Source organism: Folsomia candida, unplaced genomic scaffold (genome assembly GCF_002217175.1).
Source record: "Folsomia candida strain VU population unplaced genomic scaffold, ASM221717v1 Fcan01_Sc044, whole genome shotgun sequence".
NCBI classification, from domain to species: Eukaryota; Metazoa; Arthropoda; class Collembola; order Entomobryomorpha; family Isotomidae; genus Folsomia; species Folsomia candida.
Window position 1 is genome coordinate 864977 of NW_019091236.1, and position 17418 is coordinate 882394.

The 17418-nt window shown below is 36.9% G+C and overlaps 3 protein-coding genes across 9 annotated transcripts; all 3 read left to right on the plus strand.

Annotated features, from left to right (window-relative positions):
- Positions 1-361: 361 nt before the first annotated feature.
- LOC118433190 (probable serine/threonine-protein kinase PknB) lies at positions 362-4697 on the plus strand. The gene is made up of 2 exons (XM_035844876.1): positions 362-525; positions 1482-4697. Exons 1-2 carry the CDS (start codon positions 403-405, stop codon positions 3057-3059), a joined length of 1701 nt encoding a protein of 566 aa, XP_035700769.1. The 5' UTR covers positions 362-402; the 3' UTR covers positions 3060-4697.
- An 835-nt stretch (positions 4698-5532) lies between these two features.
- Positions 5533-8510, plus strand: LOC110861691 (sporulation protein kinase pit1). The gene is made up of 2 exons (XM_022110813.2): positions 5533-5923; positions 6150-8510. Exons 1-2 carry the CDS (start codon positions 5804-5806, stop codon positions 7179-7181), a joined length of 1152 nt encoding a protein of 383 aa, XP_021966505.1. The 5' UTR covers positions 5533-5803; the 3' UTR covers positions 7182-8510.
- A 2391-nt stretch (positions 8511-10901) lies between these two features.
- LOC118433228 lies at positions 10902-17111 on the plus strand. Of its 7 annotated transcripts, none has more exons than XM_035844929.1 (9): positions 10902-11553; positions 11738-11913; positions 11975-12266; positions 12342-12382; positions 12449-12834; positions 13111-13460; positions 13987-14255; positions 15841-16136; positions 16828-17111. In XM_035844929.1, the coding sequence occupies exons 6-9, from the start codon at positions 13302-13304 to the stop codon at positions 17001-17003; spliced, it is 900 nt and encodes a 299-aa protein (XP_035700822.1). In that variant the 5' UTR covers positions 10902-11553; positions 11738-11913; positions 11975-12266; positions 12342-12382; positions 12449-12834; positions 13111-13301; the 3' UTR covers positions 17004-17111. The 7 variants fall into 7 exon arrangements, with proteins under 7 accessions (XP_035700822.1, XP_035700823.1, XP_035700824.1 ...); XM_035844930.1 differs by having other exon boundaries at positions 11764-11913; XM_035844931.1 differs by having other exon boundaries at positions 10902-11284.
- The last annotated feature ends 307 nt before the right edge of the window (positions 17112-17418 follow it).

The window sequence follows — 17418 nt, forward strand, 5'->3', positions numbered from 1 at the left end:
GATAGTCACGAGAGCATTAGGCCAATCCTCTCTGGTGTCAAATAATTTATGAACGGCCCCCAAGCTAGAAGAAATTCGGTGGTCACCACATGAATTAATAAATAGCATGCGAGAAGTGAAGATGAAGTCAGCCAACATCGCAAAAAAAAATATGGCATAATAATTATATGTTGTTATTTTCTAGTGGTGTCGTGACTAACACAGATTTCCACATACTGGACGTTTATTATGTAAGCATACATATTTATAAAGTAAAGATTTCACTCTTGCTGCTAACCTTAGGTATCATGTGCTACATAATTTACTGCGTAGTTTCTAACATTTTAGTTTATTTTACAATTACTCGCCTTCAAGTTTCACGTTTCACGTTGACAAATTTTAAAATAATACTCCTTCCAGGAAATGTGCGATCCTAACGCCATGGGTCACGACGACTCTTGTGTAGAATCACTAACATCCTGGTTTGACTATCTCTCGTTGGAATCTTTTCTTGGATTTGGGTGGTTCGGTTATGTTTTTAAAGGGGTAATCTTTGAATTTTTGATTTTTACACATATTGAGCCAAGCAAAATTTTAGGCGCGGAATTAATTGTGAATTTGTGACCATTAGTGAGTAGTGAATTTAAAAATTTGTGTCCTGTAACCCACCCGAAAGGGGATAATGTAATTGTGTTGAAATATGTGGCCATGTGATGCAGGCCTTCTTACATATGTATGCATCGCTCCTCGCTTATTTATATTAGCCGAATTGTTATAAATATTATGTAGACTAGTATATTTTTATTTTGGCGTAAAAGTAAACCTAAATTTTGAACACGAATTAAATAATTTGAACGTCTAAATGAAAACATACTAGTGTTAAATAATATAATAATTCGGCTAATATATGTAATCGCGGCGTGATGCCTAAGTGAGAAGACTAAATCATTCATCTATGGTCATAGTGGCTACCCGTCGTTTTCTCCATATTATAGGATTCTGATCCTGTCACATAATAACTTACGCTTGGTTGCTATTGTGGTGAATAGAAATTAACCGGATGGATTCATATTTAAAATTGGCCCGCTTTAAGTCTAAGGTACACCCACTCTGAGATAATTAAAAAAGTGCCTTATCAAACTCCGTTTCACGCTACTTGAGTTCATCACATGGAGTACATTAGCCGAATTATCCTATTATTTGACACCAGCTTATTTCATTTTTGGCGTAAAATTCATTCAATTATCCAAATTCTTGACACAAATTGAATAATTTAAACGCAAAATCAACTAAACTGGTGTTAAATAATAGGATAATTCGGCTGATTCGGCTAATGTAATCGAAGTTGGGGATTAATTAGAAGGCCTCCATGCCACGGCACTTGCCCTTCATCTCACTCACGTGCTCCACAGGACGAGCAAGAGCGGAAGATTTTTTATCCGGTTGACTTCGATTCATCATAATATTAACTACACCAACAACTTACTTGTACTATATTTTAGATAAGTGGACAGGCCAACCTTTCCGCCGTGAAAGTCATCTTTATCGACGCCATCGGAAACCTATTAGACGACGAAGACGACAAAGTTCGCCTCTCCCGAGAATACAAACTTATGAGAGGAAAGAAACACGACAATTTGGTTGAAATATTAAAAGCAACAGACACACCTTTCACTGAAGAAGATGTCATTGTCCTGCGAAATATTAGATGTCTTCAGAGCAATGACGACGTTCTTGATCAACTTCACTCGCTATCGTTGCGAGCACAACGAAAAAAACAAATTCCTACCCTCTGCATCCAAATGGAGTTATGCGGTAAGACGTTGCGTCACTGGTTAACTAGAAATAATGAGATTGACAATCCGGAATTACACCCAGCTCGAAAGCGTATAGTTATCGACATGTATGAAGGGCTAAAATACCTGCACAACAATAAAATCATGCATCGGGATTTTCGCCCAGAAAATATTATGTTTTCCTTCTCATCAACAGCGGAAGAGTTCACATTTCCCGTTAAAGTGGGAGATTTTGGGCTATGTCGAAACGTCCATGGGGAACAGACTGTCACCAAAACCCTAACCTGTTTTGTGGGAAGTGTCACTTATCGTGCTCCAGAAACTAATTTCTCTGATTACAGCATCTCCGCAGATTTGTATTCGTTTGGTTTAGTATCTTGGGAAGTTCTCCAGATAATTAAGCAGAAGGATACGAGATCAATGTTCCACAGGCTGGTGCATGACGCAGAAACTAATCTAATTAAGGGCTCAGATTGGTGGTTTCGAAATTGGACAAATATTATAGTTAATATTACTAAGAGACGCGTTCAAGACAGAATTAAAGGACATTACGAAATATTGATAGTCGACCCACTCAAATCTGATTTTACTGTAGACTCACATGAGCAATTATCTGCAATCAAAGACTACTTGGTGGCGGGGGATATCGTAAATATTAACATTAAGGACGAGACAAGCCAGTTTTACGATTTTAATGTGGATAATGCTACTTTTAATGGGATTACTAAACCAAGCCTTCGTCATTTAAGATTAGAAATTGTGGGAAATTTGTGTACAATTAGTAATCTGAATCTGGAATCTTTGTGTGTTCAGGGTAGCAATAATATAGTCAAAAACATAACTTGTGATTTTGTGGATGTTATAGGAGATGAAAATCAACTGAGTAACATTACAACTTGTCACCCCGAAGGCCCCGGCCGCCGCGTAAGGTTCGGAATTATTATACACGGAAACAAAAATGTTTTAACATCGTTTAATTGTTACAATGTCTCCCCTACCGAGGTGACAAATCATGTGCATTACACTGATCCAGATGATTTGTATGCATTTGTCCAACAATACGGCTCACTATGTCTTTATGTGTCACACTTTAATCAGTCATGTACAATTGATAAGGCTACTTTTCGCAATGGGTTGATTGAAGGAACGAGACATATTTTGAAGGATATTAAGTGCAATAATGCTATTCAGATTAGTGGGAAAGACCATACTGTAGAGGACCTAGAAGCCCTCAATCTCATTGATGGTTGGACAAAAACCGAGTTGAGCACGACAAAAGTGTAGCCTTGTGTAAGAATGTGATCACGAAAAAATACACTAAAAATACCAAAAGTAGTTAAGATTTACTGAGATTTAAATGTAATATGTGCGAAAAATGAATGAGTGTGTACCCACAAATATGTCTCGGCTGAGGGCAACATGTCAGCAATTTACATACATTAGGTGTAACACGTGACAATGGGGGAGATTAGGTATCAAAGGTCGGTATTTTATGCCCGACATAACTTACGGACGTCCCACTAACAGGGAAATAAATTTATATCACACTAATGTGTGGCAATAAGTCTATATATGTATGTATGTATACCAATGTGTACAAATGCTATGTAATGTACGTGTTTATATCTTCCAAGGGATCCTAACTCAATGCAATAACATATACAAATATAAAACCTGCTCATTAAGTGGCACCTGTGTAAAGTTAAAATAATTAATGCAGCAGAGCAGAGTGCAGTTCCTTTACATAGGTGGCATAGGCGTCCACTTTTCATTCTCGTCTATCTTATTAACATGTGCTGTTTGTGGCGGTGCGTAGTGACAAACTGGTGATGTTGAGATTAATGAGTGATGATGACATGTGGCGATAGTGAAGTTGTTTACATCACGTGACTTGCATTCTCACAGAACAAAGAGCCATATTACTCCCTCTGGATATATTTATAACTCTATGATATCTTCTCAGCGTACTTGACAGTGCGACTGGAATTTTGTATAATTTAATAGTCTAGGATGCTGCCTGCAGTCCTCTATTGAAACACGCTCTAAATTCTTGGATGCATATAGTGTTCCATTCCGTGGTCAAAAAATGTTTTCAGACCTCTATACTGCGACGAGGTTTAGAACACACTTTTGCCCCTAACTTTGACGTTCTTTTCATAATCCGGGGATTCAAATCCAGAAAGTAGAAGGACCATTCCAAAGTGGAGATAAACTCCGGAATTTGGTTTTTTGACCGCGCTTGCATCATTTTTGCACTATGCACTGGTGCTGAGTCCCCATGCGGGTATTGGTTTGGTGATAATTTCTCCCCGGGTTGGTAATAGTTAGATTCCAAGTAGTGAGTTTTCATCACCACAACGGTATATTTTTCACAATGCGGTGTTGCCCCTTATCACGGCTCCGGTTAAGTCATATATGAACTCGGTTTGGGGATGATTCAATACCATTTTGCTAAGAGTGTAGTTATTCTTCTACGTACACGAATGTATTTCAAAATACTGTATGCAAATTTCGAAACGTTTATATGTACATACTTACAGAACCCAGATATTTAGATGACTAATAAAGAAGTAGTTTTTGCTGCAAAAATTTACAGCTTGTGAATTTTAATCAGCACGGTGTGAATTTGATAAACTTTTGATATAACTTTTGATATAACTCTCTAGCCTAATCTGGATAATTAGTCCTGTAATTTTTCTAATAAGGTTATACAAATATATATGTACATACATACATACAAATACATCTAATTAATATATATTTATTGTAAACCTTGTGTATAATTTATGGATGCTATCGATTTCACATCTAACAAGGTTTTCAACATTTTCAAAATGTTGTTCGTGAATTCAACAAAATTTGAATCGATTAAACTTGTAGGTAATTAAAAATGTTTGACTTCATTTATGTATAGTAAATAAAGTATAGCCCATGGATGTGTAAGTATGTAGATACATATGAGTATGTCTGATTTTTTATTGCTTACCCAGCACTTACACTTTCCTACATGATAACAATCTCACATTTGTATATATTTAGTACATATATTTGTGAACACGCCAGGATATGTGGGCATAATTGTCGCACTGATATTCATAGGATATAAAACCACGCAATAAGGGGACGTTCATAAAGTATGTGACGCCAAAATCGCGATTTTCTAGACCCCCTCCCCCCTCTCCCCCTTATAACATGTGTCAGGTAGTCACGATAACATGGATCATTAAACCTATCCCCGCTGGCCTTACATAATTTATGAACGGCCCTACTGTAGACAGCACATGAATAATAAATAATATGCCGAGACGTGAAGATCATGTCACATCGCAAATAATACATAGTCGGACCAGGATGGCCCGTACAAGAATTTGTAATGATACACTGTAAATAATCTGGTAATAAACATTACCGTAAAGTATATTTATGACTCTGCCAAAGTGATAGTGTAAAGCTGTACCGTGGGGTAATGGCCTGGTAATAAAGTTTACTATCATGGTAACGATTTTTTACCACATGGTAAAACATTATTACCAAATTTATTACCGAGAAATCATTACCTGCGTGACTTTACCGGAATATTATAAGTGATATATATATATATATATATATCACAAAATATGTATTGCAGCTATTTATTCGAAATTTTTATGAATGAACAAGGTAATAAATAATATTATTTGGAAATAATTAGTTCTTTTTCAAAATTTCCTCCACGGGCCTATACCGAAGACATATGTATATAAGTCGTAGAGGAGAATTGGGCCCTATTCTTTGTTGTTATTTTCCAGTGGCAAATAGGTCAGCGACTAACACGTACACGAACTGCACATTTATGTGGACATACTATGTATAAAGTGAAGAACTCGGTCTTGTTGCTAACCTAACGTCATATATAACGTCCTTAATTTGTCATATGTAAGGATGCCAATTTACTTCGTAGTTTATTGCAATTTGTTTATCCGACAATTATTGGTGTTCCAGTTTGTTTCACGTTAACAAATTTTTGGGGTAATATTCCTTCACAGAAAATGGGTGATATTGACCCAATAGGTCACGACTCTTGTGTTGAATCACTTACATCCTGGTTTGATTATCTCTCATTGGAATCTTTTCTTGGATATGGGTCGTTCGGTTACGTTTTCCAGGGGGTAATTTTGATTTTTATACATATTGGGAAAGAAAAATTTTAGACACGGAATTAATTATGAGACGTGAAAAAGTTGTCAAATTCCTAGTCACAATTTGTGTTCAGAATTTATCTCCACAATTGAATACCTTAGTGGTGCATTCATTCTGTCATGTGTGCAACTATTTAATAACTATGTAGTTGCAACTACCTAATTAAACAAATTAATTCTTTGGCTTGCGATTTAGGTCAGTGGACAGGTCAACCTTTCCGCCGTTAAGATCATATTCACCGACGCACTAGGAAACCTGGTAGGAGACGAAACCGATAAACTTCGTCTCTCCCGGGAATACAAACTAATGAGAGGAAAGAAACACGACAATTTGGTTGAAATATTAAAAGCAACAGACACACCTTTCACGGAAGAAGATGTTAATATCCTGCGAAATATTAGATGTCTCCAAAATAATGAAGACGTTTTGGATCAACTTTACTCCTTGTCGCGTCGAGCACACCGGAAAACACAAATTCCCACCCTCTGCATCCAAATGGAGTTATGCGGTAAGACGTTGCGTCACTGGTTGACCAGAAATAATGAGGTTGACAACCCAGAATTACACCCAATTCGAAAGCGCATAGTTCTCGACATGTATGAAGGGCTAAAATACCTGCACAACAATAAAATCATGCATCGGGACTTTCGCCCAGAAAATATTATGTTCTCCTTCTCACCAACCGGGGAGGAGTTCGCATTTCCCGTGAAAGTGGGAGATTTCGGACTTTGCCGAAAAGTCCACGATGAACACACTGTCACCAAAACCCTAACTTGTTTTGTGGGCAGTGTCACGTATCGTGCTCCAGAAACTAGTTTGTCTGATTACAGCATTCCCGCAGATTTATACTCGTTTGGTTTAGTATCTTGGGAAGTTCTCCAGCTAATTAAGCAGAAGGATACGAGATCAATGTTCCACATGCTGGTGCAAGATTCAAAGAAAAGTCTTGTTAAAAGGGCAGACTGGTGGTTTCGAAAGTGGAAAGACATGATTATTAAACTCACTAAGCGACTCGTTAAGGACAGAATTAGGGGACATGATGAAATATGGTTAATCGACGGTCATAAACAGGAGTTTACTGTAGAATCACATGAACAATGCTCTTCTGTCAAAGATTTCTTGGAGCCAGGTGACGTTGTAAACATTAATATAAAAGAGAATAAAAAAGAGGGAATACAGACTTGTTGCAGCATTGCAGTGGATAATATTACTTTTAATTATAATTAATATATATATATATATATATGTACGTTATATATTTATAATTATATTTAATTATTAAGGGGTGGAACCCCTTTATAAGAATGTTATGTCCGTCTGTCTGTCCGTCTGTCTGTCTGTGCGTCTGTGTGTCTGTCCGTCCGTCTGTCCGCATGATAACTTTTGAACGAATGCGAATTTCTCGGAACGGTTTTTTGCAAACTACACCTAAGGTCAATAGCTCGGATGAGTTCGAAGATGGGCATTGTAGATACCCGGGAACCCTGTCAAAACACCCGGGTAACATGCAAAACAACCGAATTTTCGGATTTTCAAGGTTTTTGACAGTTTTGAAGACGGGGAATCCGAATCCAATCACCATTTTGACATCAGACGATTCCTTCCGTGTCAAAACACCCGGGTAACATGCAAAAAACCGAATTTTCGGATTTTCGTGGAATCATTATTCTGCCGTTTCACCCCTTGGTTACATTCGTTGTAACGGTTTATTTTATTACTTAATTAATATTACTTTAATATTACTCGGGGTTAATATTTCCACCCATCAGCATTTGAGCTTGGATATTACTGCAAATGTCTGTAGATTTTCTAATCTTAATTTGGAATATACTAATATATTAATTTGCACATATCGGGTAGAAATTGTCTTGTGAATAACGTAATTAGTGGTTACGTGTATGTTAGAGGGGAAGGAAGTCAATTAAGTAACGTTCGGGATTGCTATAGTGGGGCAAAATATTGCTTTTAAGTCGGTCAAATGTTGCAATGTGCCGGGATCCAATCTAAATATGTTGACATTTGGCCCACCGAGCAGCGATGAGCGAGCTTTTGTCGAACGACACGGCCCGTGGTGCGTTTTCTTTACAGGATCAAGCAAATCATGTACAATTGACAATGCTACTTTGCACAAAGCACTCATCGGGGGTACCGGGCACAGGTTGAAGAACATTAAGTGCTACGACGCTATGCAGATTGATGGGGATGATCATAGCACAGAGAATTTGGATGCCATTAATCTAGTTGATAATTCGACAAAAAGAGTAAATGAGCATGATATCAGTGTAGATTTTGAGGCAAAATAGTGCGTTTCGGTAGATGTATGCAGGGATTTATGGAGTTAGATTTACATAACTTGCGATATATGAAAGTGCATTGTTAATTTGCGATTTAATTTAGCTAAGCAAATTTTGGGATGAGTTACATATTCTATAGAAGTATGTAGTTATTCTTTTACGGATACAAATATATTTCAAAATACTGCATGAAAATTTCGAAACGTTTGTAAATATGTACATACTTACAGAACCCAGATATTTACATGACTAATAAAGAAATAGTTTCTGTTGCAAAAATTTTCAGCTTCTGAATTTTAATTTTCAAAACCGTGTGAATCAGAGACCTTTCATCCCCTACACATTTGATCCCCCCTCGCCCATAATTCGTACAGACAAAAATAATTAAATACACCTGTGATTTTCCAATTGTTAATCGAAAACAAAGTTTATTTCTAAAACGAAAATAAGAAAAGGCATATTTTGAATCATGGCCTAATTATATGAGTATTTTTATAATGAACTTTCCGGTTTTTACCTAAATTTATTTGAATCGAAAAAGAAAACAGGAAAATTACATTCTATACGCATCTGTAGCCTGGAGAATAAATAGCTTGTATTCATAAATCATTTGCATATGTAAATAATTTGCATCATACATAAATCACACATAAATTATTTGTATGCTCTCAGAGCATGGCAAACCGTCGACTAAACTGATCTCCACAAGTAAATATATAAGTAAATACATGTTCTCGTCTGACAACTGGTTCGGATGGACCACCTATTTACATAAGCTTATGTATTATGAACTTCAATTTTGACTTCAAGGGGACACATTAAATGTGTCTACTTCGAGTCCAAGTATGCAAATACCAACAAAGCGAACCTGATGCATTGTAAAGTCGTACGTACATATGCATGTACATGCTACACATATGCTTATATGTAACTAAAATTGAAGAATACTATCGACGTGCTCAATGTCAGACAGGTTTCTGACTTGAAGGCAAAAGCACAAAAAAAATTCAATTAACTCAACAGATCGACTAGGGACATAAATAAATATGTATGTAAATTAGAGCCAAATCCTGTCCACGATTAATGTGGGCTCCTTAAATGCTTTGATGATTATATTTAAAAGGTCGTAATATAGGCACGTCAATAATATGTAAATTGGTAAAGTGAAGATGACAAGTTTACCTTTGACAATACATGTGTAAAAAATATTTGTTCATTAATGTTGCCAATATTTACTCGCTTTGCACCGACCTCATCCCCTGGCGCCCAGTGGATGTGGTACAACTCTGGCACATTTAAATTAACAATGCAAGTCTTTTACGTGTACAACTCAGATCTGGTTGGGAATAATTTTATTTTGTTCACCACAAAAAATAAGCAAACCCGTATTTTTTCATTTTTCCTAATGCGCTAATTCGAGCGCGTGGCGCGAATTTTAAAACATTTTTCAGCCAAAACCTCGGTTTTTAAAAAATATGTAAATTTTCGAATTTTAACGCGAATCCAAAAATTCGAAAACTTGTCTCTTCAGAATGACTTAATCCAATTGTCTCGAAATTTGAATTTCAAAATTTTTTGCCAGTTCTTGAAATTCATTAAAATTGTAAACTCTTTCAAATTTTTAATCTTTCAAAAAATAGTGTATGTGGATTTTTTATAGGTCAAATAAGTCATTCTGAAGAGACATGTGTTCGAATTTTTGGATTCGCCCTAAAATTTGAAAATTTACAGATTTTTTAAAAACCGAGGTTTTGGTTGAAAAATGTTTTAAAATTCGCGCCACGCGCTTAAATTAGCGCATTAGGAAAAATGAAAAAATACGGGTATGCTTATTTTTTGTGGTGAACAAAATAAAATTAGTCCCAACCAGATCTGAGTTGTACACGTAAAAGACTTCATTTTACCCCAATCGCACCCCCTGACTATACAGGGGGTGTTTTTCGAGTGACCCCAAAAGTTGAGAGGATCCTCCCCCTGGGGTCATATGTATGATGCCGCAAACCGATTTCGATTATATCGCTCTATTCTCCGGTTATCCTGCTGACAAAAGGACACAGACAGACGAACAGACAGACAGACAGACAAAGTCTTCTCATACAGTAGCTGAAGCTACTTAATAAATTTTTAACCAGTTGGTGACAAATTTATAAGCACGTCGGTAGAGTCACATACATACGTTTACCTTTTGGTCATAATCCTAACCAAATTTCTAAGAGTGTACTGAGCCTTGGATGCCAAAATAAGGAAAAAGTTGAATTTTTTTAATTGTGCAACATGAGAGTGACAGTATATTTTATGACTACAATTTTAATGAATTGATATATGTAAATCCAACAAGTTTATCGTCGCGTTTTTAGAGAAATATGTATTTATGTATCGTCTGGTTCTGTATCGTTGGCGAGATTGAGATAAATTTTCCTCAAGCTCAATGCCGACAAATCACTTGCAATACTTGTTCTACACGCGAAATAAAAATAAGCCAAGCTTATTTGCATATTTTTATTTTAAGTATAGCCAATATTAATGCTTGTTTTTTTTCCTTGAGGGACATACATAAATAAAATAATGGTTTTTCACCTTGCTGGGTTACCTTGTGGTGTGAATGTTATAAATGTGACCCACTTCCAATCCCTCGTGGCCAGTATACATTTATCTCAATTTGTCTCTTTTTTTGCTCACAACGAAACCTTTTATCAAGCTACAACGTCATTGTTTAGCGAGTTATGTAAAAAAAACAGGCCAAAAATTAGCTCTCACGTGATACTTACCATTCGGTTGAATGGCCCCTTTAAAGGAAAAAAAATATTGGCGGTAAAGTTCACTTTTCTAAGTATTTTTCTCCACTGGACGAAAATGAGGGGTGTAGCGCGAATTTGCTCCCCAATATTTTTCTTCAAATGGGCCATTCAATGAAAATATGTGTCATGTGACTCCAAATTTTTGGCTAGATTTTTTGACATAACTCGCTATAAATTCCCGGTATAGTTTGGAACAATTTTTCAACTGTCAGTTTGTCATAATAAGTTGACCATTAAGGTAGCTCATCAAGACAAAAGTAGCACACAGTTTTTAATCATTTCACACATTGTGGGAATTCATTTAAAAATTTTAAACTGCAAATTCGCAGAGTAATTCGTTTCATTCAATTTTTTAAAAGATTAAACACAGATTAAGACAAATTTAGTAGGAGGAGATCTCAACCCCACAGAAATTTACAAAACTCATTAAACCAAACTCCATTAATGAACTAAATTTGTCCTCCAAAATTTTAAAATAAGTCAACAGAGCAAGGAAATGGTTAAAATGTGTGTTTGTTAATGAATTCGGGACTGTGCAGAAAGCATGTGATCGATTATTTCGATTTATAAGCCGGGAGGGGCGATAGGGATCAGTGCATCCTATCCTTCCCATGTTAATGATAACATGGCGCGTATTCCGGGGGGTAGGGTTAAAAATTTGCCGAAAACTGATCACATGCTTTATGCCCAGCCTCTTATCGAGTTCTACGTTGAAAGTGCACATGTTCGCCGCGAAGAATGAGTAAAATACTACATTTATTCGTGGTATCTCTTTACCTGCCATTATGGCTGCTCGCTCCCTTCCTGCTTTTGGCCTTCGCTCCGATTTACCTGGTCAGAAGTACGGTCAAATTGTTGGCATTCGTGGTAAGAGAAATTTACATATGTAGAAAATTAGAATTTTACAAAATTTTGAAAACAATTCCAGTTTAAACCCGGCTTAATTTCTATGCTTGCCCCGTTGGACAGTATGTTCGCGGCGGATGGGATGTACATCTGCCCCAAAAATACGGTCGTGGGTTGCGTGGTCCTTGACGGAATTGCGGATTCGGACAAAATCCGGGATATGTTACGGACAAATATTTTGGAAGCCAGGTGTGAAAAAGACCCAGGAAAGTTGATGTATCCCGAACTGCGGAGAAATATTACGCACTGGTTGGGATATCCGTTCTGGACCGAGTGTGAGTTGCCACGTGGTGGAATCAGCACCCATGAAGAAGGTATGTTGAACTGGCACTTGTTAAAAAATTAAATTTTATTTATGTGATGTACATATTGAATATTCTCAATCTCAGTAGGACACCGCTCTTCTCGATATGGTGAACACGTGACTGGGGTGAGGAACTAGTGCCGTAACCATTTATTTGGACATGTGTAGTTATTATTATTAATGTGATTGCAGATTAAATAGCAATATTCTACTCTTATCAATTAAAATAATTCACTGTACTACATTTACCCGGCTTGCTGATAAGATATTGCCATCATGGCAAGTTATAAGTCTCCGCACATGGTAAAAACATGTGGTTTTACTAGCCAATCACGTAAACTTATTGTAAACGTGCTGCATTTCATAAAAACAAGTAAAAAACAACCTGAGCTGTTGGACGGGACCCCCACAGACGTCGCAGCTAGAGCACTTAATATTTCAAAAAATACATTCACAAATATTTCAAAAACCGGACTGACATCACCCAAGAAAAGACCAGGTCGAACGCCAAAATTATATTTTGACGAGTTTGACAAGATATCCATTGCCAACATTATAAAGGAATTCTACAGGAATAAGTAATTCAATTTTTACAAATTTGCATGCCAATTAGTTATAAAAAATGAGGGGAATTTGTCCAATTTTAAATTATGCAAAATATAAATTCGCATAATTGGTATTTGCATAATCTTGCATAATCACAAGTTTTCCTTAGAATCGTACACACAACCTTGGTTTTGTGTGGTTCTGCACTCAGCAGTTTTTAGTACCTTGTTTCCCTCGCCGAACGCCATTCTCACTACCCGGGCATCCAATTGACAACATAATCAGGATTTTTTTAAATCAATTAACAGAATTAAGTCTCGATGAGCTGAAAAAAATTAAAGCCCAGTTGGCATTTCAACCCTACGAAAAAAACGCCCCCTTGTGGGAGCTCGTTGTGATCAAGAGGATAAAGGATGGACCACTGCCCACTTCCGCAGTCTTGTTCCGGTTTCACCACGCCCTCGCTGATGGGCACGCGGTGCTTTCACTTCTTCGGAAAATGATGAGTTTACCAAATCCGAAAATTTCGAAACAACTTGTTCCTGCCCAAGGCACAAGGAAGGGTTTTGAAGCGCTCAGAATTTTAGGAGCGCCCTACGATATTATTCAGCATGGAAAGAAGTTTGTCAATGATGCTTGGTTTATTAAAGATAAGGAGGTGAGTTAGTTTGTTTTCTGTGTTGGGTAAAATGCAGAAGAAAATTTACATAATACTTAATCCGTTGAGAAGAATGATTAACTACATACAAGAAAATTCATTAGTTCAAAATTATGAGGAGGAAATCAGTGGTTTTAATAAAACCTGAAAGAACTGAACCATCCACGGAGAAAGGTTCACGTTTTCGGCAAAAACAAACTTCAACTTTAACATTTTGATGGCATACGATATTATGCCAGCATGCAGGGCTTTCTAATTAATTAGTGAATCTAATTAATTATCTAATTAAATAGCATGATTAACCTAATTATTAATTACTTATTAACCTTAACTAGTACTACTCAAGCTAATTTTAATTACCAATTAATTAGAAAATCACTAGAGGCGGGTCATTAGTTTTCCAAATGGGTTTCGCCAAAAATACAAGCGTTTTATGAAATGCTTCAATATGATGTCACGATTTTGGACGCTTAGCTTTTTTCAGGATTTTGGACTATTTAATTATAAATAAATGTATTTTTGCCAGGGTTGGACCCAGGTCGACTATAACGCACACTATTCCACCATAGCTGCCCGAGTCCGCTTCCATTCCAGTGAATCAATCCCATTCAGCGTAATTCGTCAGGTGGGAGGGGCTCACGGGGTGTCGGGAACTGCGGTGCTGCACTCGGCCATGTTGGGGGCGGTGAGGAGGTCGTATTTTCCGAATGGGGAAGAATCCATTTCCCGCGTAACGGTGCAGACCCCACTCCTCCCCCTGTGGGGAAGGGGACGACGTCTCTTGGGAAATAATATGTAAGTCGGTATTTCATACAGGAAATCGATACCTTTAAGTATTTGCAATGCACCCCAGAGAGGAGTCGGATATCCGAATTAACCGGATTAATCCAATCCGACGAATCCGACGGTCGGATCGGATTGGATTTTTTATGCCCGACCAAATCGGATTGGATTTTTTTATGCCCGACCAAATCGGATTGGATCGGATTACAAAAAATATCAATACACTATAGAGGGAAGTAAGAAATTGGATTTAATAGGATTAGCCTAATCCGGATCGGATAGGCTCGGATTGGATCGTATTATTTTAGAATCCGCCCAAGTCGAATCGGATCTGCTTGATAATTTTGAAACTTTAGATATTACTTATTAATTAATTATGGCAAGGTCGGCTGTTCAGCCTCGAGAGGTTTCCCATGGTCCAATTATGATCGTTGAACCGAGCGCTAAAAAATCAGTAGCTAAAAACATCCATAAATTACGTAATGCGAGAGGGAGAAAGGTGAGGGGTCTAAAGGTCCAATGATGTCGTGCATATGACAAATAGTGTATTGTTAATAGTGCCCCTTGATTATGATGAGACTTATACATGTGACAAGCGTCTACTCAACTGGAAACTTAAGCTAACAAGGGAACATACCGAGGTGTCCAACGAGTTAAGGGTCGACACCTATACCAAAATGACCACAATGTATGACTTGTTAAACAAACTGAAGGAATTTCCGTGTAAAATTCACTTTCCGTCACGTTGTGACGATATTTGTGGCGAGCGCATGACCATCCGGTTGCCAGCAGGAGAGGTCGGCCACTGAACGATCAGGTCGACCACAGAGAAGTGTCATCGCTTTCACGTCGTCTTTAGAGATTTCAAATTCTTTCAAATTTTAAAAACATTTTGAAATTTTGAAGAAAGTTTTGAAATTTCAGAAATTTTGAAATTTTGAGAAATTTTTGAAATTTTTAAAAAGTTTTGAAATTTTGAAAAAATTTTGAAATTTTGAAAAAATTTTGAAATTTTGAAACAATTATGAAATTTTGAAAATAGAGGTGTGGAAGTTATTTGAAATCTCTGAAGACAACATGTCCTCTACAATTTTTTTTCAAAATTTTAATATTTCTTCAAAATTTAAAAATTGCTTCAAAATTTAAAAATTGCTTCAAAATTTCTTCAAAACGTCAAAACTTTTTCAAAATTTCTTCAAAACGTCAAAACTTTTTCAAAATTTCAAAACTTTCTCAAAATTTCTGCAAAATTTCAAAATGTTTTCAAAATTGAAAGAATTTGAAATCTCTAAAGACGACGACGCTTTGTGGTCGACCTGATCGTTCAGTGGCCGACCTCTCCCGCTGGCAACCGGATGGTCATGCGCTCGCCACAAATATCGTCACAACGTGACGAAAAGTGAATTTTACACGGAAATTCATTCAGTTTGTTTAACAAGTCATGTATTGTGGTCATTTTGGTATAGGTGTCGACCCTTAACTCGTTGGACACCTCGGTATGTTCCCTTGTAAGCCTTTCGCCATTTAAAGACGCCTCCAGCCACCACCAGTGTTCATTCCTTGCCAAAAATTGAAATTATGTATCCTTCAATTTCAGCACGTTTGGAACATACTCGGCCCACGTGGGGGAACGTGACGTGGTAAAACGTCTCATTGAAACGCACGAAGGTCTCGTCGCCATGAAAAGATCGGCCTGTCCGGTAGCGGTGTCTGTACACGCATGCTCCCTGGGTTGCTTGCCTCGACCCGGGTTAAGGAGGTTTTTCAGGGGCAGGGATCAAGAAGAAGAAATTTTCGTCTACAACATACCCACTCCGGAAGAAGTTGATAATTTTTGCGGGTATAAAATGAAAGAGGTCGACATGACGGTGGGATCGTATGCGGGGAATGCAGGTTAGCATTAAGGTTCCCTGGTATGCAGGTGTTGAATTTGAATTTTTGTGTCTCAACCTTCCCTTCATTCATGTATTCAAGTAATGATTTTGAAACATGTTAATTTCCGGGGGTTTTTACGAAATGAAAATTCTATGGCTTCGGGAAGTTGATAATTGATAAAGTTGAAAAGTTAGGAGGACTGAAGTTTGATTTTTCAAAATTGTTGATAATTTTTTCAAGATTTTTTGCAAAATCGAAATTTACTCAGTTTAACAATTATCGGTTTTCAAATAGAATAATATGTAAATTAGCAAAATTCATATTAGGGTTCCATTGTATGCGGGTTTAGCATTTTCTGTATAAACTACATCTCTAGTTCCATCTAGTCAAAACGCGGAGTTGCAAAGTTACATATGTATATGTACCAGGTTTGATTTTCTCACATGATTTTTTGAATTTTTTAAAATCAAAATTCCAACTTCCTAACTTTGTAAATTTTTGAATTACCAATTTTTCAATCCACTAAAATCTTCAATTCGTAATAAAAAAACGCAGAGATGAACACGTTACAAAATTCGCATTTTAATATATGAACCAAGGAAAAGCAGAAACTCAAGATCAAATTTAAGTTCAAGCCCTGCGTACAAGGGAACCTTAACCTTTTTACCTGCTCAGTTCACGTGTAATTGAAGTACGCTTTTTTAAAAAGGTCTCGCGATTAGTTTTATCACCGCTGGAGGCAACTTGAGAATTGGCGTGCTCGGTGATGAAAACGTTCTCTATGGGATGGATCGGGAAAAAGAGATGATTCAAAATTTTATGGAGGAGTTAGAAGCGCTAAAGAATGCGATGCCATTATCATTGCCAAACATACTCATCAAATGAATAATAGTACTAATTCCATAGGAAAATTTATTGTGTATGTAGAATAGTGTACATTTAGGCGAAGGTAGATAGGAACCAATAAATAAATAAATCTTTGCAAAACCTGTACATTGGTAGATAGTTCTATTTGCAAATTTCATCGTAATTATATTTGTGATCGATTGACGCTAGTTTGGTCCAAATCTGTGAGCATACGTTGGGAGATCTCCATTGGAAGTACATATTTATGTCATTCCGTTTTCTACATTGGAGATATTTGAATTCAAAGTTTTCATAAAAGTCAGTGCCAAAAACGTATGTACATATTTAGCACTTCGAAACCTTGAACCCTTGACGCTTCCATTTAGAATGACTGCTTAGAAAGGTAAAAAAAACTCGGATCTACAACCACCTTGTATGTATATGTGTATCTTAC

Excerpts from the sequence above, each read along its gene's own strand:
- LOC118433190 (XM_035844876.1), top strand. The coding sequence starts at position 403 with ATGTGCGATCCTAACGCCATGGGTCACGACGACTCTTGTGTAGAATCA. Across the intron at positions 526-1,481 it reads TCGGTTATGTTTTTAAAGGG|ATAAGTGGACAGGCCAACCT; the intron begins GTAATCTTTGAA and ends ACTATATTTTAG.
- LOC110861691 (XM_022110813.2), top strand. The coding sequence starts at position 5,804 with ATGGGTGATATTGACCCAATAGGTCACGACTCTTGTGTTGAATCACTT. Across the intron at positions 5,924-6,149 it reads TCGGTTACGTTTTCCAGGGG|GTCAGTGGACAGGTCAACCT; the intron begins GTAATTTTGATT and ends CTTGCGATTTAG.
- LOC118433228 (XM_035844933.1), top strand. The coding sequence starts at position 13,302 with ATGATGAGTTTACCAAATCCGAAAATTTCGAAACAACTTGTTCCTGCC. Across the intron at positions 13,461-13,986 it reads GGTTTATTAAAGATAAGGAG|GGTTGGACCCAGGTCGACTA; the intron begins GTGAGTTAGTTT and ends TATTTTTGCCAG. Across the intron at positions 14,256-15,840 it reads CGTCTCTTGGGAAATAATAT|CACGTTTGGAACATACTCGG; the intron begins GTAAGTCGGTAT and ends CTTCAATTTCAG.